Below are 26,990 nucleotides of genomic sequence, written 5' to 3'. Positions count from 1 at the left end.
TGATTAATTTCACCCAATCAAATTGAAGCAGTGAGAAGTCATTTGAAATAAATACAATTCTGAGGTGGCATTCTTTGTACTTTGAACAAGTAGTCGATTCCGGATGTGAGTGCAGTGACTGCATCTGACTTCTGCTGCATCATTTAGGGCAAATCTAGGCTCACTTCTCCCCCCAGATTGATGCCCCTCTTGGCCAGGTCCCACTGTGTGCCATGTGGTAGTAGTGGGAGTTGTTCAGAAGGGACTTGGAGGGGATACAACCCACGTTTAAACAGGTGCCCCAGAGGGTCTTCCCTTTCTCAACACAGGTAGTCTGAAACATAGCAGCCAATAAATAGTTCATGAAAAAGCATTCCGAAAAAATAACTGAAAAAAGCGCGATCTAAAAAAGCAAAAATAAATTTCATCTTAGTCTTACATTATACGCCTGAGCGGATGCTTAAGCATTAACGATGTGTCTCAATTGGACATATTAATAGCATCATAGTTTTCAGGTTATCAAGAAAAAGAAATATTCTGTGATATATTAGTTTATGATCCCATACTCTAAATTGAAACGTAAATTCTGTCAAAACTTACCATCTTAAACTTATTTTCCAAAAAAAAATTTTAAGATTTTTTAATATTAAAATGTTTTTTCAAGATAAAAATTTTTTTGCAAGTAAAACTTAAAAAATTTCAAAAAATTTTCCGAAACTTACCTTTTGAAACTTACCATACCGAATTTTTGTAAGACAAGATAGCCCTTACATATCACAAATCGTAGAAGTTGGCTAAGAAACGCAGGTATCGGCAAAATCAAACTCAAAAAATTTGGGCGCCAAAAATTTTTCTGAAACTTACGATCTGAAACCTTACCATCATAATACATTGGAAAACCTATTCCCTATCTTAATACATTGGGAAATTTATAGCCTATGTTAAAACAAATTTTAAAGGAAAACCACCTTTCAAAAAGTGGTGTAAGATACGCCTTGCCGAAGATACGGACATAGCATTGCCGAATGTCGACAAAAACAGCAAGATAATCAAAACAAACAACAAAAGTACAAATAACCAAATAAATCATTTTGTCAATACATGAAAAAGACCAAAATTTACCAAATAAAAACATTCATACTAACAATAGTTCTGGAAAACCACTTCCAAATATTTCAAACTGTTCAAGAAACCAATCATCCTATAACTCTAATTATAGAGGTAGATCGCCAGAACAAATAAAAACACGAAATTTCCCATAGAGTAGATTTTGTAGATCAAATAGTCAAAACAATTAGTATCAAAAAAAATATTCACGCTCAATTTCCAGAAAAAGACACTATTCAAATAATAGATCGAGAAACTCATCTTACAATAGAAACAGAAATTATTCCAACAATAGGAACAGAAGCTACTCAAATAGCCGAAATCAGCGATACCAAAACAACAAATCGAAAGATTATTCAAACAACAGATCAAATTATCAAAGATCTAATTACAATAATTGTCAAAACAGGTCACGAGATAACTCGCAAATTAGAAAATCAAACTGTAACAATCAACCAAGAAACTATTCCCAATCACCTCATAGGAATAATAACCGTTACCCCGAATCTCAAAACAAATATAGAATTAATACACCAAAACATCAAAGGTAAATAAATCAAGTACAAACTACTGAAGAAACAAATTCAGACCCTCCTGGTATCGATAGCCCAGAAAACACTGAATTACAATCAAATCAAATTAATTGCGAAACTACAGACAGCGAAAGCGATACAGACAACACCATCTCAGTTAACATGATTGAAGTTGGAAAAGGCTATGAACCCGCTTTCTATGAACAACCTTTTCACTCGCATTTCTATGAAAATCAATTGGAACTTCTTCAAAACTATTACAATAGACCTACAAGTTATAATATGCCAATAATACAAGAAGTAAACGAAATCAACACATTAGTCAAACCTGAAAAAGAACAAGTACTATGTTCTAGTACAAATCCCATTTATCAAAACGTACAAAAGAAACACCAAAAGAAAAAAGTTGGACAATCCCCGTTCTCTTAGAAAGCCGAAAAAAACGAAGAATTTCAGCCACCGAATCTTGAAATAGATTTTTTAATAGACTCAGGAGCAGAATCAAATATTATTAAAATTCCCACTTGGAACGAAATCAAAATTCTACATCCAAATTTGCAAACAACCAGTAGACTAGAAACAGCACAAGGCTCAACATTAGCAAACAAAGGAAAAAGCCAATTTTTTCTTGTTCCCACTAAAACAGTGGAACAAAATAAACTTTTAAACAAACCATTTAAACAAACATTCCACATCGCGGATATAATCATAATATTATTGGAGTACCCTTTATAACTAAATATATACCAACGATAAATTTTTTAAATAGCAAATTTCATATAAAGGATGAATACATAAGAATAAAAACACAGCCTTGACTTTTTTTCAAAGAATAATCAAACAACCACCATTTTTCTCTAAATTTTACCTCATATATAATCAACAACGGAAACACCTGAAACAAGTATCAGGAACTGTTTAGAACTTCTCAATCGAACAAGTTCACCAATATGATAAAAAACAAAATAAACAACACCTCTTCATGTCTGATCTTGATTTTAGACCATTTCGTAATTTTTTTGAACTAACAATCTCATCCATAAAATACGAGAAACAGTCAAACAATGATATTATTTCTCTGCATGTATTTAACAACTCACCGTACCAAATAACACTATCTTTAGGACTCCTAGGAAATTGCGAAACAAATGCAACAACTGCTCTCACAAAAAAAGTAGCATATCGAGTCAATAATATACTACAACTATTAGATATATGTCAATCAACAATTCTTGACGAAGAATTATCAATAAATATTCTAATAAGCAACGAAAAAAAAATACAGACTATTTCACAAAAACACCTTATTTTAAACCAACATTTTGAATATCACCTTATACAGGTGTACAACAGAAATTTCTGACAATGTTTAATTTTCAACACTATCAGATAACAAAGAACGAGTTTAAGAAATTAGCCGATTTACTATTAAAACACCCAACAGGTTATGCCACATGTAAATTTGACGTTGGAAAGGTAAATTCACCACTACATCTACCTTTGAAACCTGCTGCAATTTTCAAAAAACAGAGCAAGCAAAGTACCAATTCACCTACATGATAAAGTCAATAGATTACTTGACTTTTTTGATCAATAAGAAATCATATCTCCAGCAAATAAAGAAGAACAACCAAAGGGAACATTTTATTAACCCAGTTATCATCCAAGCAAAAGGAGAATCACTAAAATAGTTCTAGACGCTGGATATCTCAATTCACTCATTGATGAATCTAAATGTAATTGGCCTATTGAACTCATTCAAGTACTAACAAAAATAAACGCTAAATATTTCACAACCGCAGATCTGAATAGTGCATATAATCAAATGCCATTAGACAAACAGTCACGACGATTGACACAATTCGTTATCGGAAATCAATAATATGAATTCAATAGATTATTCTATGGAATATCCATAGGCCCAGCAGCTTTTTCAGCATTCATGAGTATAATGTTTAGACCACTTATACTCAAGAAAAAAGCAATCACATACTTAGATGATCTTTTCATGCAATCACAAACCAAAGATGAAATGTTTATAGTTTTAAAACATACCATTATAGACTAAAAAACGAAAACATGAAAGCAGCCCCGGACAAATCACATTTTCTTAACACGCGTAAAATATCTTGGACACATTATTGAGAAAAATACTAAAATCCCATTGAAGTCACGCATGGACGCAATCCAAAAACTCCAGCCGCCAACAAACAAAGAGAAAATCCAAAAATTCCTTGGAATGTTAAATTTCTTAAGTCAATATGTATATAAAATGCAATTATACTTAAGACTTTTCTACACCAAAACGATTTGAAGAAATGAAAACACTTCTCACAAAACAAACATCGAAAACAATTCCAGACTCAATCAACCATTTTATGCAATTTGCGATGCTTCAAACTTTGGCATCGGCGCAACATTGTTACAATCTGACAATGGAACGAATAAAATGAATCTCAGTAAATTCTCGCTTATTTACACAAGCTGAACTAAGACTCTCTACTCTTATGAGAGAATGCACAGCTATAATAAATACTCTTACAGAATATGATTTTTTGATACTTGGATCAAAACATCCAACAGTTTTATTCACAGATCACAAACCTATTATATTTCTTTTTCACAAAAATCAAAGCCAAACCATAGAGTTTATAGATTTAATTAATTCTAATCAAATTTCCAAATTTCCAAATAGTCTGGACAGCAGGAAAAAATCGTGCATTACCAGATACTCTAAGTAGAAACACACCACCTGAATTGTTAACACGAAAAACCACCGATGAAACACAACAAAACAATAAATTCTACCTCACCATGATTAGAATGTAAATATGCAGTAAAAACTGACATGGATCAATCACAAATATACAATCTACAACACTACCCACTCTATTTAGATTGTCAAAAAACCACTATGAAATTGATTTACTAGGTACATCCACATTTAAGCCAATTCCATATTCGCACTGTATCTAAAATAATACTCAACAGAAACGAGATAAACAACAACCACATAAAAAGGAACCATTTCCTTTGATAGAGAAAGTAAAACCTAACTGATAAAGTAAATTTATCAGGACCATCACCAAATGATTCAAAAATCACAATAAATCAAAGTTTTAATCTTCATGACACACTTGACACGATACCCCTATCAAAAACAGAAATAGAAAACATTTTTCTACCTCCAACAGAAACACTTATACTAGAATATTTAGAAAAATACCAAAATCTTGACCCAGTCATCAGACACCTGAAATATTGGCACAAGTATAAAACTAAGCCGACGAAAGCTGATACCAAAAAATTAGGAAATAAAACACTCCTTCGTTTTTTTCAAAAAAATTAATAACAGCACCATAAATGAAAACACAGATCTTTTAGAACGTCAAACACCTGATTTTAAAGTACCTTGTCCAGCCTTAATTATGATTTTATTAGCATTCAAAACATCACATACACTAAATACTAAAGGACACTCAGGATCAGAAAAGACATACTCTAATTTCAACCAAAACTCTTAATTCCCAAACGCACCAATTTGGATTAAAGTGTTATGCAAAGATTGTATAATATGTCAATTAAATAAACCACACCCGAACCAAAAGCAAATTGCCAAAAAAAAACAAGATTTTAAAAGACAAAGTCTATATTTTATTCATAGAATTTTATTTGATACAAAAGGACCAATTTCACCATCCTCCGAAGCAAACTTTTACATAATGGTCATTGTTGATGCATTCACGCACTACGTAGCACTCAATCCAGAACCCCATTGTAATGCTTTTTGTGCATATACAACAATCTACGAACATTGGCTAGCTAAATTCGGATTACCCGAAATACTAGTCACAGACAACGCCTTGAATTCATTAACAACGAAATTATCACGCTATGTCACTTATTTAATATCAAACAAAAACCACGTACATCTCATGCATCTTGCACAAACGGATTATTACAATACTATCTTTGATGTATTATTAATGAAAATGATACACAATATACCGAACGGTCAGCAGATAAAAAACTATTCCACTTATCTTATAAGTCACAAATTGCAACAACACTAGGAATGTCACCATACGCAATGGTATTTAATCAAAAACCACGCAAACCAATCATGTTCACAGCAAATGCTCACAGAAACGCACAAGGTTATTGTCAACCAAATAAAGGTTCAATATGTTACAACCTACCATTACATACACATGATGAAGATCACTTTTTTCATCCACAAATTTTAAAACTATCTTCCGGCACACATACCGAATTGATTTCAAAAAAAATTGAAGTATACCAAAAAATAACAAAGAAACTATTACAAAGACAAAATATAAATAATTAAATTAATTCACGCTTTAGACAAGCAACAAAATGAAAAATCGGACAATTTGTTTTAATTCCAAACTTCACTACACAAAAAACAATTTCCAAAAAATTACAATCACTCCGAAAAAAAACTATATCAAATATTTGATAAACCCACTGATGTAACATACAAACTTACTGATTCAAGTAAAAAAAGAAATTGTTCAATATCGCAACAACCTTCTTACCTGATTACCCAAAAGAATATGCACTTCGTAAATTAACTCAATTATGTTCCTTCACAGGTTCAAAAAATGTTCAAAACAATCCAGAAACTGAGCAAAACCAAAACACTGATAAAAGAAAGAATCAAAAAACAAACAAACAAAAAAATGTTTCCCCCCCCCCAAACATCATGAACAATTCTAGTTCAAGGTCAGCCAATAGAAATCACTCCTATTCATCAAAACTTTTTAATCTTCTTATTGTTTTTATAATATCTCTAACAGATACTTTTGAAACTTCGATAATACTTTTAATAACTTTTTGCAAATTTTTTCAAATTTTCTATTCCCTATTCGAAATATTTTTCCATTTTTCCAAAATTCTCGATAACCTCAACAGGTACGATAATTTCAACTCTATTTAAATGTTTCAAACCATCTTTAGTAGACCTAATATTTTTCTACTATTCGTAATTTTTCTCACGTTTTTAGCATCCCTAAAAATGACAATGAGCAAATGTATAAAAAAGGCAGTCTTCACATTCGCTTTAGCAACCATCCTTTTAATTCTTTTTATTGAAGAATACTATAGTAAACATAAATTTTCTTAGAAATTGTTCAATATCGCAACAACCTCTTACCTGATTACCCAAAAGAATATGCACTTCGTGAATTAACTCAATTATGTTCCTTCACAGGTATAAAAAATGTTCAAAACAATCCAGAAACTGAGCAAAACCAAAACACCGATAAAAGAAAGAATCAAATAACAAACAAACAAAAAAATGTTTCCTCCCCCAAACATCATTTATACCAAAAACAGAAACATCTCAAAGAAAAAGGAAAAATAGAAAAATGACTGAATAAATTTTACCACAGGATCAAAAAAAATCTAAACATATAGAATCATCACCATTTGGAAGTCAGCCACGTTTAAATTATAAGACAGTCATCCCACAACCTAAAATATTAAAGAAAGTTGAATTTCAAAAACAACTTTGATATTAATCAATATCCAAATTCTTTTTAAACATTTTGAAGTTTCAAATTTTGTAAAAACATGCTGAAAACACACTTGAACAATTCTAGTTCAAAGTCAGCCAATAGAAATCACTCTTATTCATCAAAACTTTTTAATCTTCTTATTTTTTTTTATAATAGTTCTAACAGATACTTTTGAAACTTCGATAATACTCTAATAAATTTTTGCAACCTTTTTCAAGTTTTCTATTTCGTATTCGAAATATATTCCATTTTTCCAATATTCTCGATAACCTCAACAGGTACGATAATTTCAAGTCTATTTAAATGTTTCAAACCATCTTTAGTAGACCTAATATTTTTCTACTATTCGTAATTTTTCTCACGTTTTTAACATCCCTAATAATGACAATGTGCAAATGTATAAAAAAGGCAGTCATCACATTCGCTTTAGCAACCATCCTTCTAATTCTTTTTATTGAAGAATACTATAATAAAAATAAAATTTTTTTCTAAAAAGTTAAAAACTCATACATTTTTTTCAAAATTGCTAATCAACCACCATCACCCCCACAACAACCTCCCAAGAAAACCCAATAACATCAACAACTACCCAAAACCCCCAATCATCAACCCGCCTTTCTTTTCAAAACAATCCATATACATTTGAACAAAGACACGCACGATTATCTGAACCATTAGAACCAGTTGTTCGCCACGCACCTTTGAGCGAATCACAATACGAACCAACATAAACCATATACCCACCTCTCCAATAAGACTTTATTAGAGTAAGACATATTAGTCAAAAATTAGAATCGACGAAACAAATGGACGGAACGAATCATTTCTTAAATGCTTCTTTCCGCGACAGTCAACAATTTCAAACGCATATTTTCAACCCTTTCCATAAAACCTCTTAAAAATCTTAATTTTTTATAATACTTCTAACAGATACTTTTGAAACTTCAGTAAAAACTTTTAATTATTTTTACAACATTTTTTAAAACTTTCTATTCACTATTCAAAAAAGTATTCCATTTTTCCAAAATCCTTGATAACCTCAACGCGTACGATAATTTCAAGTCTGTTTAAATGTTTCAAACCATCTTTAGTAGAACTGATGTTTTTCTACTATTCGTAATTTTTCTCACGTTCTTAACATCCCTAATAATGACAATGTGCAAATGTATCAAAAAGTCAGTCATCACATTCGCTTTAGCAACCATCCTTTTTATTCTTTTTTTGAAGAATAATATAGTAAACATAAATTTTCTTTCTGAAAAGTCAAAAACTCATACATTTTTTAAAAAATTGCTAATCAGCCACCACCACCCCAGTCACCACCAACAACCTGCCAAGAAAACACAAAAAAAACAACAACTACTCAAAACCCCCAATCATCAATCCGCATTTCTTTTCAAGACAATCAATACACACTTGAACAAAGACATGCACGATTATCTGAACCATTAGAACCAGTTGTTTGCCACGCACCTTTGAGCGAACCACAATACGAATCAATATATGCCATATACCCACCGCTCCAATAAGATCTTAATAGAGTAAAACATATCAGCCAAAATCAGAATACAATTGAAATAAATAGACAAATTATACATCCAAGACGAAACAGAAACTTTCAAACTCCTAGAGCTCATTTTAATCATACCCCAATCACCAGCATCAAATACTTCAGATCTTTCTAGTAGCACATTACCAGAAACTCCCCCACTCACTTCACAACAAAGCACTTCTAATATTCCATCAGCTCCCCCATCAGAGCAAATTCAAGAAAATCTTTTTAATCCCCCAGCATCTACTGAACACCTACCATATTGGGCAACACACTCATACACTCAAGGTGAACCAAATATAGTAAACGATCCAATAGATATTTCATCTGATACAACATTATCAACCTTGCCAGAAACACTTTCCCTTCCATCAACACCTTCAGTAATTCAAATAACACCAACAATGTTTCCCCTAAATGTCCCTACAAATCTTGACGCAAGATATCAAGAACAATCATCTAGTAATACCCCCATACAATTAGATTGGAACTCATTCGTAGCACCTCCACCATTATTTGGTCAACATCAAGAAAAAAGTAGACTCCACAACTGGGCACTAAACAGGCTACAATGTAGACAATATAAGCACAAAGATATTCAGGAACATAACAATCAAATATTTCATCAAAATAGTCTCACACTAAGATTCGAAATTACAGTAAGACTAAATAACACTGTTCAACAAACTTTTCCATAAGCCCCGCCAAATATAACGGCTCAATCTTTACCTTCCCCATTTATAACAGCTGAAGTAATATACAAAAATGATAGATATACCAAAAAGATAAATGGATACATAACTTTTTATAACCCATATTCAGGATTATCATACACATGTATATTCTAAAATTATTCACATTTCAACACCTCTTTTCTCTATTTTTTTTCGAACAAAATCAAAATCCATCCCCTCGCACAGGACCTCAGGTTTTTTTTAACACACTACGATTGTGAAGAAAATGAACAAGAAACATTACACAAATATGCAATAAATCAAGTAACACAATGTGAATCCGAACAACAAGCTAAAGAAACCAATGGCGCAAATGGAAGAATAACTTATGATCTTCACTATAAACATTAGGTACCTTACATTGGAATAAATAATCCTTCAAACTGAAATGCAGACATATAAAACAAAGGATACCAAGAATTAATGTTTTTCGATTGGAAAACACAACTTGAAAAAGTACAACTCACACGAGATATAAATGATGACACTATAATCTAGCAAGGAATCAGACTACCTTGCAAAATTGATCAAGGTTATTGTGATCCTACTACTGGGATACAAGCCACAATTATCTGGTTTCCCGAAGACACTTGTACCACATTTCAAATATCAAAAACACACGCTAGAATGATTAATTTCCATCAAAAATATTTTTATGAATCAATACCGTTTGAAGATGTAAACCCAAATCAAATAAGACAACGAAATCACAACTTTAAAAACATCCACAATATACAAAATAAATTACCACGTTTTCAAATCTATCAAGAAACAGAAGTAGGATGTAAATAAAAAAAATCCACTCTACAAAACAAAATATTATTAAAATCTTGTCGATTATGAACAAGGTTTCGATATGAATACTGGAAAAAAATAGAAGACCCCCACGCAACACATTATCCTCCAAATGAATGAACCTCATACATCCCAGTTAACCTAAGAAACACAAGAAACACTGGTGGAAAAATAAAACCACAGGACACAGACAGTACACGATTACAGGAACTATCACTTATGAACAGCACATGTTTTGGAGAAGTTCATTATGACATACAGTTAGATATGATTTTGTATTACAAAAAACGTTAAAAAATAATCTCAATATTCTATGAAAACAAAGTACATTTTGTAGATACACTCTCCTGAAGAACATGTTTTTTTGAGACACCGGAGTCCCATGTGGATCAGTAAACAGTCCCAATGTTTTACAATTAAACACCGACAAGGACAAATACTACCTATTAACACCATATCCGACACTAATGCAACCATTAAAAATTATTAGCTCTATTGCCCGCAGTCCAAATATTGGTCTACAATCGATAGGTATATACTCTAAACCCGACATAAAACATCAAATTCGTACACAACAATTTCAAGAACTACTTACACAGATGGACACAATACAAAGACAATCAATAGATCAAAATTAACGTAAATTTGCAGAAACCACAGACTTTTCAGACATTTGCACACGGATATTTTAAAGATGTAAAGGACTAAATATATTTAAACGGCGAAAAATATAGACAACAAGATATCTCACCGATAAATATTTTTAGCTTCATCACGTTGAAAAACGAAATTCTTGCCTTTCTAGGATGGCCCTATTACATCTTAGAAAGACTGACTGTTTTATACGCAATGTTTTTTTTATCTGATTTCTTTTTTCACTATTAAAAAGAATCTATAAAACATGCGCAATACATACACAAGTAAACCGACAAGCAAGCGTAGCACGCATAGTATTTGCAGGCTTTTTGGAATTTTTTCTACAACTATAAACAACTATTCATCAAGTATCATCAACAAAAACATCATCAAACCCACCAACCCCTAGACCTTCTTCAGATAACACCCCATCTTTAGCTCAATCATACACATTAACGCAATCATCATCTAGTACTAACCGTGCATATAGAAACTTAAAACGAAAATTCCCTAATCGCCCGTTTCAATCCAAACTCGGAACCGCCCGAGAATACATCAATCACCCAACTCATACCAATACTATCAAATTCCTCCAAGAAACCTTAGCCTTTTTTCCTCAGTATACATATAACCAGTCCGACCCTAACCCTGAACCACACAATTTTGTAGATGAAGATGTATTAATCCCTACACTCCATTGGATATCCTATTATAATTTTACAAACTTTCCTGCTTTATCACTCCTTAACACTACACAAGACAACGAAAGAAATAAAATTGAACTATTTAAACTAACTACAGCACTAACCCCTTGACAATTCACGTACAGAGGATTCAAAAAATTACTCAAAACTTTCACCGCACCCCAAACTAATGACTATTCAACCGATTATTATCATCACAATATCATCAGACCTAACCAAGATCAACTCCTTGACGACGATCAATTCGCTAACCCACAATTAACTGAAATTTTTTTTTATTTAAACACCTTATTTATTCAAACTTAGCATACTTGACAAAGAACACGATCAGAAGCACTATCTCACATCCAAGCTTTCAAATCATTTTGTGAAAAGCTTGAAACCTTTTCACTAACCTTTCACTTCCTTACAACTAAAGAGCTTGATTTGCACTGTTCACACGACATCATGTTGAGAACTAAACAGACACACACCTACACTTATCATCGATTTATACAAAATCATTTTGACTAACACACACCATCACGACAACCCAATCACCAATTTCAATTCAATAACTCCAAATACACATCACCGTTTTTCCTTAATTTCACATATTGTTTTGAAAATACTAACCTTCAAGGCATCCTTCATAATTATGACCCCATCACGCAAGTGTATATTTTCTGCCCCCTCACCAAACCTTCAACGTAGAAGAGTCCCGACCACTCATTGCCCCGCATAAAAAAAAACATTCAACCTATAGAAATATCTATTTTAGAATTTAGCCACAACAGTAAACACAACTTTACAATCTAATCCAAAACACACCTTATGAATTTTCCGTTGGCACTGAAGAAGTAAAAACCATTGAGGCACTCCAATTGCTTTGGCCACTACTTCAGACTGAAAGTATATTTCGCATATTAGCAAATCTACTAAGCCTATCTGATGTCATTCACGATGTTTTTCCTCATGGCTTCTTTCCCGACGAATAAGGTAAATATGAACTGAATTATTTAAAACTAACTAAATCGAAATAACACTAACCGTTCTTTATGAAATGTTTATTCTTTAGTCTTTAGATCACGATCACCTACAAACAAAAAAACCAAATAAAAATACAAAACTCTTTTAAAAACTATAAACTTTTCTTAACAAAACGCACTGAATGATTTGGTAAAACTTTTTCCCCACAGTAGTAAATAATCTATAAATTATTTTCTACGATGTAGTAAATTAAAATACGATGAAAATCAATTAATAATTTCAACCTCCACATATCAGTAAAATTCAGCATTCAAGTAGTAAAATTATACAAGAAGAGAGCAGTACTAGCCTTTTATATCGCTTCTTTACATTCACTCGCACACGATTTCTATCCAAACTCTCACTTTTCGCCCACAACGAATGGTTTGAAATAATAAATTCAAATTTTAACTTTTACTAACAACAACTCAAACAAGCAAAAACAAGTTTCAAACTTTCTCTTAACCCGGTTGGAATTGAATTATATAATAACCCAAACTGACCAACGCAGCTTACTAAACACCATAAACCATAAACTAACAGCATGACCAAGAAAAGAAAACCCACAGTACTCAAACAGGATTAAACCAGCTTAAGAACTGGATAATTTTTTCTTTTGAAGACTATTGACAAGATAAAAAAGAAATAGTAAAACACCAAAAAGTCGCAAGACAAACCCATACCGAACAATTTGATATTTAAGAAAAAGACACAACCAAAACAAAAAAAAAAGAAAAACAAGTAACAAACATAACATAAAAAGTTAACACAAAACAGGACCCCATAAAAAACCAGCATGCAATCATACCCTCACTCCTGGCCTAACCCACCAGAAGAGGACGTTTTGAGCATGCTTATTTGCCGTCCTAACCCACCGTGCTTCAAAACACGCTAATTTTGAGAAGTACTGAAGGGTGAGTAACTATTAAAAATAACAGAACTAAAAGTAAAAGCTTTTGCGATAACAACAAATATAAATCATAACTAAAAAACCGAATTAACAAAAATTTCATAAATGTAAATCATATAATGCAGTATATGGGTTATACACGACCACAAAGACGAGCATCAACAAACTAGAGGACACCCTCACATTCAACCTGCAGATTGGCTAAACACAACCGATATGCCGCTCACAGTCACAACTCAAAAGGATTTGAAGTACGTTGACTTCGCAGAAAAGGACTTCATTGGCTTAAGTATGCGTTCAGAACCGAGTTACAAGGCATTCCCTCCAAACTCAATCTTCACGCCATTTCCAGATAAGAACAAAAGACACTCAGTTCTCCGCAAAAGCAGAACAAACAATCAAAGCAAATCACTTTGAAATTAGATTGATTTCGTTGGCGGTCACAAACATTGTTGAATGCCAGAACTCATATCGACTAATCCAGCTTCCTGGAACTTTTTTCTCCAAGATCGGAGCAAGAAATGATAATCGCCAAATGTTCGCTAAATGATGACACTATAATCTAGCAAGGAATCAGACTACCTTGCAAAATTGATCAAGGTTTTTGTGATTCTACTACTGGGACACAAGCCACAACTGTCTGTTTCCCCGAAGACACTTGTACCACATTTCAAATATCAAAAATACACGCTAGATTGATAAAATTTCATCAAAAAATTTTTTTTGAGTCAATACTGTTTGAAGATGTAAACCCAAATCAAATAAGACAACGAAATCATAACTTTAAAAACATCAACAATATACAAAATGAATTACCACGTTTTCAAATCTATCAAGAAACAGAACTACCATGTAAATATAAAAATCCCCTCTACAAAACACATAGTTACGAAATTCTTGTCGATTACGAACAAGGTTTTGATATGAATACTGGAAAAAAAAGACACCCACGCAACACATACAGGAACCTCATACATCCCAGTAAACCTAAGAAACTAAGAAACACAGGAAACACTGGTGAAAAAACAAAACCACAAGACATAGACAGTACACGATTACAGGAACTATCACTTAAGAACAACACATATTTTGGAGCAATTCATTATGACATACAGATAGATATGATATTAGATTACACAATTAGCAGAACTTTTAAAGAAATGTCACTATCAGAACTAGAAACACTACATCAACTATGTGAACTCAAAAGAACACATATTTTACAATCGCTAGCACTAGCAGTTCTAAAAATACCCTATGCAGGATAATTATTATCCGGAAATAGATCAAACTTCCTTGATTATGAAGAACACATTTTATGTTTTTATACTTGCACCAAAAAAGTATCACCTTCATATGTTTTTGAAGACAAAATTGTTATAAAACAATCCCAATATTCTAAAAAAACAAAGAACATTTTATTGATACACTCTCCCGCCCGATGAACATATTTTTGGGACACCGCAGTCCCATGTGGATCAAAAAACAGTCACAATGTTGTACAATTAAGCCCCGATGAAGACAAATACAAACTTTTAACACCATATCCGACACTAAGGCAACAATTTAAAACGTTTTCACCCAAAAATAATAGCGCTATTGCCCGCAATCCAAATATTGATCTACAATCGATAGGTATATTCTCTAAATCCGACAGACAACATCATAGTCGTACACAACAATTTCAAAAACTACCAGCACAAATGGACACAATACAACGAGAATCAATAGATCAAAGTTTACGCAAACTTGAAGAAACCGCAGGCTTTTCAGACATTTACACACAGATAATTTAAAGATACAAAGGACTACAAATATTTAAATGGCGAAAAATATAGACAACAAAATATCTCACCAATAAATATTTTCAGCTTCATCATCTTGAAAAACGAAATTCTTGCCTTTCTAGGAGGGCCCTATTACATCTTAGAAAGATTGACTATATTATGCGCAATGTTCAGTTATATCGGATTTCTTTTTTCACTATTAAAAGGAATCTATAATACATGCGCAATAGATACACAAGTAAACCGACAAGCAAGCGTAGCACGCATACTATTTGCGGGATTTTTGGAATTTTTTCTACATAAATAAACAAAAATTTTTAGACGCACAAACAAAATAATATTATACAAAACTATCAACAAAACCAAACACTTATGATGAATCACAAAACAAAACAAAGGTATCACCCACAGCACCACAATTACCGAATTTACATCATAACCATCTATTATCACTAATATCACAAAATTTTAGAAACTTAGCACTCACAAACCCTACAAATTCAAGACCTAACTATATGCAAAGCCCCATTCAGCACATAGTAACACAACTTTCCCAAAATGACGATACATACGAACAAATCATCGAACAACCCCATACCACCACTTTTCAATCTCAAAAAAATCATTTTTTTAGCATACGATGAGCCGAAAAACTGGATCCCTACACCGTTCGAATTCCCACCCAGCCAATCTCCAAAATCCGATCCCCATCATCCCACTTTTTGCTTTCCCGCCACCTGATTCACTTTACATTAACACATCATCCGGCATGGATTCTGATGCTAACTCAGATATCACAGTTTTTCATACAATTTCCCAATTTGAACACTCCGACTTAGAAACCCCTGATGAATTTGCAGTTTCCGAACCTAGCCTCTCAACCTTTTCTCAACCCAGCCCCTCTACCTTCTCAAAACCTCCCTTTCAACACATACACTCCCAAACCCAATATGCATCCCCCTCTACCCCTTCTGATGTTTCCCAAGTAACTCCAACCTACTCCCCTTTTACAACTGGACGTTCCCCAAACAATTTACCTAATAACACTCAAAACTCTTATCAATTAAGCAACCTCAAAAAGCTAAATTAACAAATACAACACCCTCACACCCTAACTATTCATCAATTATCATCAACAAAAACATCATCAAACCCACCAACCCCTAGACCTTCTTCAGATAACACCCCATCTTTAGCTTAATCATACACATTAACGCAATCATCATCTAGTACTAACCGTGCATATAGAAACTTTAAACGAAAATTCCCTAATCGCCCGTTTCAATCCAAACTCGGAACCACCCGAGAATACATCAATCACCCAACTCATACCAATACTATCAAATTCCTCCAAGAAACCTTAGCCTTTTTTCCTCAGTATACATATAACCAGTCCGAACCTAACCCTGAACCACACAATTTTGTAGATGAACATGTATTAATCCCTACACTCCATTGGATATCCTATTATAATTTTACAAACTTCCTTGCTTTATCACTCCTTAACACAACACAAGACATCGAAAGAAATAAAACTGAACTATTTAAACTAACTACAGCACTAACCCCTTGACAATTCACGTACATAGGATTCAAAAAAATACTCAAAGCATTCACCGCACCCCAAGCTAATGACTATTAAATCGATTATTATGATCAAAATATCATCAGACCTAAAAAGATCAACTCCTTGACGACGATCAATTCGCTAACACCCAATTAACTGAAATTTTTTTTATTAAAACTCCTTATTTATTCACACTTAGCATACTAGACAAAACACACGATCACATCATTTCAGAAGCACTATCTGACATCCAAGCTTACGAATCATTTCATGAAAAGTTTGAAACCTTTTCACTAATTTTTCACTCCCTTACACCCAAAGAACGTGATTTGCACTGCTCACACGACATCATGTTAAGAACTAAACAGACACACACCTACACTTACTATCGATTCATACAAAATCATTTTGACTTACACACACCATCACGACAACCCCATCACTAATTTCAAATCATTAACTCCGAATACACATCACCGTTTTTCCTTAATTTCACCTATTGTATTAAAAATACTAACTTTCAAGGCTCCCTTCGTAATTATGACCCCATCACGCAAATGTATATATTCACCGAAACCTTCAACGTAAAAGAGTCCCGACCACTCATGTCCCGCATGAATTTATTCAACCTATAGTTAGTTAGTTAAGCGAGTCCACTCTATGTCCAATCCAGAGCTCTTGGGCCCAACTGTTATTAAGCATTTTGATTAGCTGCGCATGAGGGACAACGTTGAAGCGTGTTTCTATGTCGGCAGTCCATACGCTTCCGACATACCAGGCTACGAGCCCTCCATACCCAACTAGGAGCTTCATACGACGTGCAGCTGGCGTCAAACATTCAACCTATAGAAATGACTATTACCTATTTTAGAATTTATCCACAACACTAAAAACAATGACAATCTTTAAAACCTAGTCCAAAACACACCTTATAAGTTTTCCGTTGGCACTGAAGAATTAAAAACCATTGAGGAACTCTAATTGCTTTGGCCACTGCTTTAGACTAAAAATATATTTCGCAAATTAGCAAAATTACTAAACCCATCTGATGTCATTCACGATGTTTTCCTCATGGCTTCTTTCTCGACGAATAAGGTAAATATGAGATGAATTATTTAAAACTAACTATTTCGAAATAACACTAACCATTCTTTATGAAATGTTTATTCTTTAGTCTTTAGATCACGATCACCTACAAACAGAAAAACCAAATAAAAATACAAATATCTTTTATAAACTGTGAATTTTTCTTAACAAATGGCCCTGAAAGATGCAGTAAAATTCTTTCCCCACAGTAGTAAATCAGTCTATAAAAAATTTTCTACAACGTAGTAAATTTAAATACGGTGAAAATCAATTAATAATTTCAACCTCAACGAAGCAGTAAAATTCAACATTCAAGTAGTAAATTTATACAAGAAGAGAGCAGTACCAACCTTTTATATCGCTTCTTTATATTCACTCGCACAAGAATTCTATCCAAATTTTCACAGTTCGCCCACGACAAATTGTTTAAAATCATAAATTCAAATTTTAAATTTTACTAACAACAACTCAAACAAGCAATAAAAAGTTTCAATTTTTCTCTTAACCCGGTTGGAATGGAATTATTTATTGACCCAAACTAACCAACGCAGTTTACTAAACACCATAAACCACAAACTAAGAGCATGATTAAGTAAAGAAAACCCACGGTACTCACCAAAAAGTCGCAAGACAAACCATTATCGAACAATTTGATATTTAAAAAAAGGACACAACCAAAACACCAAAAAGTCGTAAGACAAACCATTACCAAACAATTTGATTTTTAAGAAAAGGATACAACCAAAACAACAAAAGGAAAAACCAGTAACAAACATAACATAAAAAGTCAACACAAAACAGGACCCCATAAAAAACCAGCATGCATTCATACCCTCACTCCTGGCCTAACCCACCAGAAGAGGACGTCCTGAGCATGCTTAATAGCCGGCCTAACCCACCGTGCTTCAAAACACGCGTTGTGACACACTCCCTATTTTTGAGAAGAGGTACTCAAGGGTTAGTAACTCTTAAAAATAACAGAACTAAAAAGTAAAAGCTTTTGCGATAACAACTAATAGAAACCATGATTAAAAAACCGAATTAACAGAAATTTCATAAATGTATATCATATAATGCAGTATATAGATCATACACGACCACAAAGACGAGCATCAAGAAACTAGAGGACACCCTCACATTGAACCTGCAGAATGGCTAAACACAACCGATATGCCGCTCACAGTCACAACTCAAAAGGATTTGAAGTACGTTGACTTCGCAGAAAAGGACTTCATTGAATCAGATCAATGACCACCTCGATGCTTAAGTATGCGTTCAGAACCGAGTTACAAGGCATTCCCTCCAAACTCAATCTTCACGCCATTTCCAGATAAGAACAAAAGACACTCAGTTCTCCTCAAAAGCAGAACAAACAATCAAAGCAAATCACTTTGAAATTAGATTGATTTCGTTGGCGGTCACAAACATTGTTGAATGCCAAAACTCATATCGACTAATCCAGCTTCCTGGAACTTCTTTCTCCAAGATCGGAACAAGAAACGATATTCGCCAAATACCAACGACATCATCCATCCTCCATTACAGATAGAAGATGAAAGATTCAAAAACTCTGTAAACACCTGATGGGTGGAACCAGATTTAAACTATGATTTTTTTATTGGTTATAATTCAGATATTTTATCATTAGAAATATTTAATACTAACCAATCATACTCCATCGAACTAACAACCCACTTACTTGTAATTTCAGCACCAGAGAGATATGACTTTAACTTAGAACTTAGTTGCCTCTCCCAGAGACGTTTTCGCAATAAACCAGTATACTCTAGATCTATTGAGACTAGCAGATATAAGAGTAAGATTAAGATCGGTATTAGACTAAGAAGTTGCACGAATCTATCCGGCCGAAAATAAGATAGCGTGACGAGCAGACGGTGTACCCTATCTGAAATTGCTCTATAGTTGAACTTTAGAACACAACTCAATTCGCAAAGAGCAGACAGATCAAGGAAAAGAATGAAAAATTCGTGGTGAAGAGCGTAGCATTTGGAGCTTCCCTATGATTTAGCCGTTTTATTGTGGATTACACAAAAGCAAAAACATCAAACAAAGCTTTGTTGCATGTCCATGAAAAAGCGATTCTCGTATGTCGAAGAATCGGCTCACAAATTGCAAGCAAAGATGTTTTGCCTCCTAATTATCAATTATCATTTATTGAAATAAAGAATCAGATTCGAAAAAAAATAACTGTAATTTGTCACTCGAAAAAGCTAGGGAAAAATCACCACGCAAAAATAGACTTTTGATTATAAACAAAAAATACCAAATGTGTGCAAAACCAAACATGCTTACGAAAAAAAAAATATTTCGAAAAACAAAAATCATTGGGGAGGAAGGCACAATGTCAATTTAACAACTCAATGAAGACAACAACCCTTTCTTTTTTCATTTCTTGCTCTAAAGTTTTATCATCAAATCAATTTGAAGTTATAAATATTTTTTCGATGTTAAACAAACCATTTTTTTAAACATTTTTCGTCGTTTTTTATTACATTAAATTTTTTCGTAGTACTACTGCTCCATAGATTTTCAAAGGCAGTCGGAACAATCAGGGCTTCGCCCTGATACGAGCAGTCTTGTTTAGCTTCCAAGAAGAGTGCCCCGTATTTTTCCCCTAGCCACGTATTAAACTTGATTATTAATTCTGTATCATGTATGCATTCGAACAAACGTACGCATAAAACTGGTTATCACAAATAAATTTTGGGTGGGATTGTATTTGAATGCTGTTAATAACCTAATCTTACGTAATTTTGATAATTTTTCTTTTAACAGCAAAATGTTAATTTGATATCTCTAAGGTCTGCTCAAAATTTTTCCAGGAATTTCCATAAATTTTCACCCCAAATCAATAAGGGGGGAAACTTGTACCTTTAATGCTTCAAAATTTAATTGAAAGTTGATATTTTCCTGGGATTTAAATGTCCATAATTTGTTGTATTAATCATGACAAAAATGTTTATTGAGAGCACGAAAACGAATTTGAAATTTTCAGGCAAGGCTATTTAAAAATCCTTTAAAATGTTTCCAGCGGCTGCATTGCTTTTTTGTTCTGACTTTCGATACGAAAGTAACGGAATATTTGTGCTCGGGATGGGTTTTTTTTTCTTCAGACAAATTTCGACTTTTTAACTAGCCATTTTTGACGAAATTTTTGACTAGCCGTTTTTTATATCATTCGAAAGGTATTGTTGTCTTAAGGTTAAATTTGAAAAGATTTTTTACCTGTGATCATAAAGTTATGAGGGTTTAAAGATTGCCATTTTGGCCAACTTGGGACAATTAACGCGCGATAAATTAGATCTATTAACGCGTAAGCGAGGTTTAATCCGTCTTAGAAATCGTTCCAAATTGGTTGAAAGAAGCCTATTTGCCATAATTGATTTGTTACAAGGAGCGATGTCTATTGTTTTGTACTTTATATCGCGTGTGGGGGGATGAGTTTTATCGAAAAATTTTAAAGTTTTAGAACAAAAGTTTTTCATTCATTTTATTTCATTTAATTTTTTATGTGGTTTATGTTATTACTGCTCCTTAAACAGTAAAAGGTAGTCGGAACTTTCAGGGCTTCGCCCTGATACGAGCAGTCTTGTTGTTCCGACTTTCGATACAAAAGTAACGGAATATTTGTGCTCGGGGTGGGTTTTTTCTTCAGACAAATTTCGACTTTGTAACTAGCCTTTTTTGACAGAGTTTTTTAAATCATTCGAAAGGTATTGTTATCCTGAGCTCAAATTTGAAAAGATATTTTACCTGTGATCTTTTTTCATAAAGTCATGAGGGTTTAAAGATTGCCAATTTGGCCGATTTGCGACAATTAACGCGCGATATATTTCGCGCTTTTAACGCGTCAGCGGAGATTTAATCCGTTAAAAGAAGCTTATTTGCCATAATTGATTTGTTACAAGGAGCAAAATCTATCTTTTTGTACTTACTATGGCGTGTGGGTGGATGATTTTTATAAAGAAAATTTCAATTTTTAGAAAAAAAAAGTTTATTTTATTTTTTTTACATTTATTTTTTTAATGTTAAAACTGCTCCATAAAGCTTTAAAAGGCAGTCGGAACATTCAGGGCTTTGCCCTGATACAAACAATCTTGTTATACTTGGAAACAATATATAATTATGAGATAGTTTTTGAAGTTTCAATTTTAACACAAAAATAATTAACAATTCTCATTTAGAAACAATGATAGCCGGTTACTGTGCAAGTAGAATTCAATTTTCCGACCACAATCATTGAAAAAAAAGAAAAAAAGGTGTTTTCTAGAACAAAAAACAAAAATTTGAATATATTCGACAGCCTATAAAAGCAAAATAAAAAACTATTTTTGTAGAAAAATGACCATAATATCGAAAAAGTTTTCGTAATAAAACTCAAACCAATTTTCAATTTTATTTCTCAATTTTTGTTGAAAAACATTGAAAATTCGTTTTTTAGCTTCAAAATCTACCAACTGAACAAAATATATAGTGTGAAAAACATTATGCGACCCTTGAAAATTAAAAAAAAATAGGCCAGCTCAATTGAACTAATGATTTTGATTTTAAATTAAATTATGTATAAAACTAACGACACTGCTGGGTAATTGAAGAAAAGATGGTAACTGAAAAACAAATCTCGCCAAAAGAGATCAAGTTGGTTGTATGGCGATGGTTTTCCTACAGTTCTCAACTGGTGTGAAGAAGAAATTTGAAGGTCGACATATGCCATTGACTCCTAATATGTTTTTTTGAGGGGGACTGCTTTTTGGCAAATTTTCAGTGTTTTATAGCACTGCGATCAAAGCCTATTATTTGGATTTATACAACTTGGGTTTATACATTTTGCAGACCAAAGAAACTCGTCAAACACCAGCGCCACCAAGAAAACTTATTCACGACAAATTTTGACTTTTTAGTTCCAACTTTTTCAACGAAAGTAACAGATTGCTTGTGCTTCGGTAGATTTTTTCTTCTTCAGACTATTTCGACTTTTTAACTAGCTATTTTTGTTCCAAGTTGCTCAATAGTTCAAATGTATTTATGTCTTGGGCTTAAACTTGAAGAGGTATTTCACCTGTGATCATTTTTTGCACAGTTATGGGGGTTCAAAAATTGCCATTTTGGCCAATATGGGACAATTAACGCGCGATAGTTTTCGCGCTAATAACGCGTTTGTGGAGATTCATTTCGTCTTAGAAATCATTCCAAATTGATTGAAAAAAGCCTTTTTACCTTCATTGATCCGTTACTAGGAACAAAACTTAGCACTTTTTACTTAATATGTCGTGTGGGGGATGATTTTCATAATAAATCTCAATTTTTTTCGTTTCTTTTAACTTTAATACTTTTTTCATGTTACCACAGCTCAGCTCCGTAGACCTTAAAGGCAGTCCGAACATTCAAGGCTTCGCCCTGATACGAGCAATTTTTTTTTATCTTTTAAAGATCAACCGTTCAATCTCCCTACCCATGCCCCCATACCCCCCAAAGTCACCAACCGTAGAATTTCTCCCGTGGCCACGTGTTCAATTTGAAAAGTAATTCTATATAATGTATGCATTTCCAACAAACGCGCATATGAAATTCATTGTCACACTTTTTATGTGATACTGCATCTGAATGCTGTTAATAACGTAATCCTACGTAGTTTAGATCAATTTTCTTTAAACAAATAGTTAAATTTATAATTCGAAGGTCGACTCAAAGTTGTTTCCTGAAAACCCAAAACTTCTCCCCCTAAATTGTTTTTTTTTGGGAGGGGGCAGAAAGTTGTGCGGTTGGTTTGCTTCTAAAATTAATTGGAAGACGATAATTTCCAGTGATTGCATTTTCCAAATGTTCATATTTTGTTGAAATTAATCATAACAAAAATGTTTAATGCTAGCACGAAATTGAATTTGAAGTTTTCAGACAAGGCAATTGAAAAATCCTTTAACATGTTTTCAACAGCTGCATTGTTTTTTTAGTTGGAACCAATTTTAATTTATAAGTTGATTTTTTTACGTATCAAAATAAACACAAAAATCATTAACAATTCCCATTTAGTAAGAATGGTAGCTGGTTACCGTGCAAGTAGCGTTCAAGTTTCTAGTAGCGTTCAAAACTAATAGCTACGGAAACATAGATTTGGAAGCAATGTACCCGTGTTCGAATACGACAAAAACCTACCGCAGTGATAGAAATCGATTATCTACAGAAAAACATACAGATTTTAGATCTGTTTTAATTTTATCTAGTAAAACATCGATTATGTAGTTATTTTAACCGATTATAAGGTATTTTTGTGAAGTTTTATAATGTAGATCTTCTCCGCACCGGAGTTCAATGGACAATCATCAATTACAATGGAAAATTGTTGTCTAAAATTTCATTATAATCCATTATTGTTGCAAACGTAGACCACAAAAATGCTTATATTGTAATTATAATTGATTCTTTTTTTGAAAGGAAATTCATTATATTGCATTATAATAGTTTATAAACCATTTAAAATCCAGTATAATTCATTATTAAAAACACATGCAAAACTCGCAACTTTTCTGAGTTACTCACGGCCTGCTCGCAATATAAATCTATACAAATTAACCCTCTCACTTTCCCCCTTCCGCATTTGCCTCTCCCCCCCCCCCCTTAAAACCGCATTTAAACAAATCCCCTACACTTATTTACATTTAAACCCCCTCACCCAAGTTTTTTGTTCCAAACTCCCCCCATTTTTTTAACCACGCCCACGTTCAGTAAACATGGGAGGGAGGAGAGGGTTAAACTAAGATAGGGGGAGGGGGCTGGTAAACTGACCAGGGGTGAGGGGAGTTAAACTGGGGAAGGGGGTTGTCAAGAAGTAATGGAGTTTACGTAGAATAGAAAAGTACAGAAAACTTAAATAAATAAAACCTTATGTGAAAAGTAAAAATTTATGAAATGTAATACGTAGAAACTGCACGAAACAGGCAATGAGTTAACTTTAAAAGAGATTGCAAAATTCAAAAATTTCTTCTCAAAAATTCAGTTTAATTGATTATAATCTACTATTATGGTTTATATCGATTTGAAAACTTTTATAATTATAATCCAATTTTAATGGATTAAGATCGATTATAATCGATTAGAATGGATTGTATTGATATGAAATACATTGATTATAATCCATTTTTGATGGATTTCAATCACTAATTTTTGTGCTTTTAAAGATACAGACTAAAGAATGACAATTTAATCGTTTATTATCCATGGAAATCCAGTGCAGGTCCTTAAAAAATGATTACAAAAACACTCGACAACTGTTTTTTTTGTATCAATTTTCATGCATACTATACACAGATTATGTACAGACTATATACAGATTATATACAGCTTACGTACTGATTTTCTCAGTATACTCGTCGCTAATGGGATATTTTGAGTACAGTGAAATAAAATTATGTTGGCTTAAGCCTACATAATTTTGTTTCAATATTCTCGAACTATCCGATTATCGAATGCACTGAGAAAATCAGTATGTAAGCTGTATATAGGCTGTATAAAATCTCCATATAAATTGTATAATTTCCACGAAACAAATTTTTTTTTTCAGATCAAATCTTAGTGAAAAATCATCAATGAAATTTTTCATTGATATTTTTTGTACTAAGGTAGTTCGAAATGATTAACAGTTAAAACTTATTGTCCTATTTAATTGACAATTTTAATTGTAGTTGACTTTAGCCTTAAAGGACGAAAGGACAATTTTGCGAGAATTGCCAAACGGGACTGATTTTCAAACAGCACATCTTTTATTGTCGCATATCAAGAAAACTTTGATATCGCTTTTCCTGACTTTAGGTGATGCGCGAAGAATACATCATTTCGTTCTGGACCATTTTTTCCAACATTGGTGGAAACGTCGGCATTTGGCTGGGCCTGAGTGCGTTCAACGTATTGGACATCGTTTACTCGTATTTGAAAGAATGCATTATTGGCCGAAACGGGAAACAAGCCGAAAAGGAGCGCAAGCGCAACACAAGCGTGCGAAAAGATGTCGCAGGCGTGACAATTGGGAAGAAAGAAAGAAGCAGGAGCAGACATGTGTTTAAGCAGACAGACCACTACGAGAACGATTATCGGCTAGCGAGTTTTATCTCAATTGATACGGATGGGCCAAACAAATCAGCCGCCACTGAATCTAATGGTGTAGGGGTGCAGATAGCTGATTTTACTAATGAAAGAATCCGCAGCAGCGAAGTGTGCGAAATAACGGAAATAAAAATCAAGAAATCCAGAACTGAGAAAAGTCCTATCCCCAGTGGCTTTCACAGTTGTGTATGAGACATTTTTGCTGGAGCCAATTAGTTTTATATGACACATTCTTTTCCCCAACAAACTGCTTGGCATGATAAGAAACGTTTTACCAAGCTCATCAGACCCGTTTAATTCTTTGATGTAAAAATCTGATGGGCAAAATGAACTTTGACGGAACTATATGATTTAATTGGGCCAATCAGTATAAAATTGCTCATATGGAATCCACGGAACTTATAATTTAAACATCCTGTAACGGCCAAACTTCGTTTCTCTTGAAGCCAAAAAAACTATTTCGGTCTTGTAGTGGTTTCTAAGGTCAAAGTGTGCCTAACACCTGGCGGCAATGAATGACAAGATTGCATTTGCAATTGATCTGAACACTTATCTCATTGCTAGTATCTTTTAAAAACTTTTGCGAGGTTACTTGCATCAGCAGCAGTGTTAGAAGCGGGCCTGAATTAAATGAAAAAAATTTTGCAAGGTTACTTGCATCAGCAGCAGTGTTAGAAGCGGGCCTGAATTAAATGAAATAACTTTTGCGAGGTTTACTTGCATCAGCAGCAGTGTTAGAAGCGGGCCTGATTTAAATGAAAAAACTTTTGCAAGGTTACTTGCATCAGCAGCAGTGTTAGAAGCGGAAAATTAAATGAAATTTTTTTTTGCAAGGTTACTTGCATCAGCAGCAGTGTTAGAAGCGGGCCTGAATTAAATGAAAAAAAATTGCAAAGTTATTTGCATCAGCAGCAGTGTTAGATGCGGACCTGAA

The 26,990-nt window shown here is 33.3% G+C and overlaps 1 protein-coding gene and 1 pseudogene across 1 annotated transcript in view; one reads left to right on the top strand and one right to left on the bottom strand.

Annotated features, from left to right (window-relative positions):
- The window catches only part of LOC134855222 (dihydrolipoyl dehydrogenase, mitochondrial-like), a 32,606-nt pseudogene extending 20,393 nt beyond the window's left edge, over positions 1–12,213 (bottom strand).
- LOC134856262 (uncharacterized) overlaps positions 1–26,467 on the top strand; it is a 197,349-nt gene extending 170,882 nt beyond the window's left edge. The window contains exon 5 of the mRNA XM_063872897.1: positions 25,766–26,467. Coding sequence (XP_063728967.1) covers positions 25,766–26,248 — 483 coding nt within the window. The 3' untranslated portion in view covers positions 26,249–26,467. The remainder of the gene's footprint in view (positions 1–25,765) is intronic.
- Positions 26,468–26,990: the final 523 nt, after the last annotated feature.

Source organism: Symsagittifera roscoffensis, chromosome 1 (assembly GCF_963678635.1).
Source record: "Symsagittifera roscoffensis chromosome 1, txSymRosc1.1, whole genome shotgun sequence".
NCBI classification, from domain to species: domain Eukaryota; kingdom Metazoa; phylum Xenacoelomorpha; order Acoela; family Convolutidae; genus Symsagittifera; species Symsagittifera roscoffensis.
The sequence above is the reverse complement of the archived record's forward strand: the minus strand, read 5'-3'. Positions and strand labels throughout refer to the sequence as shown.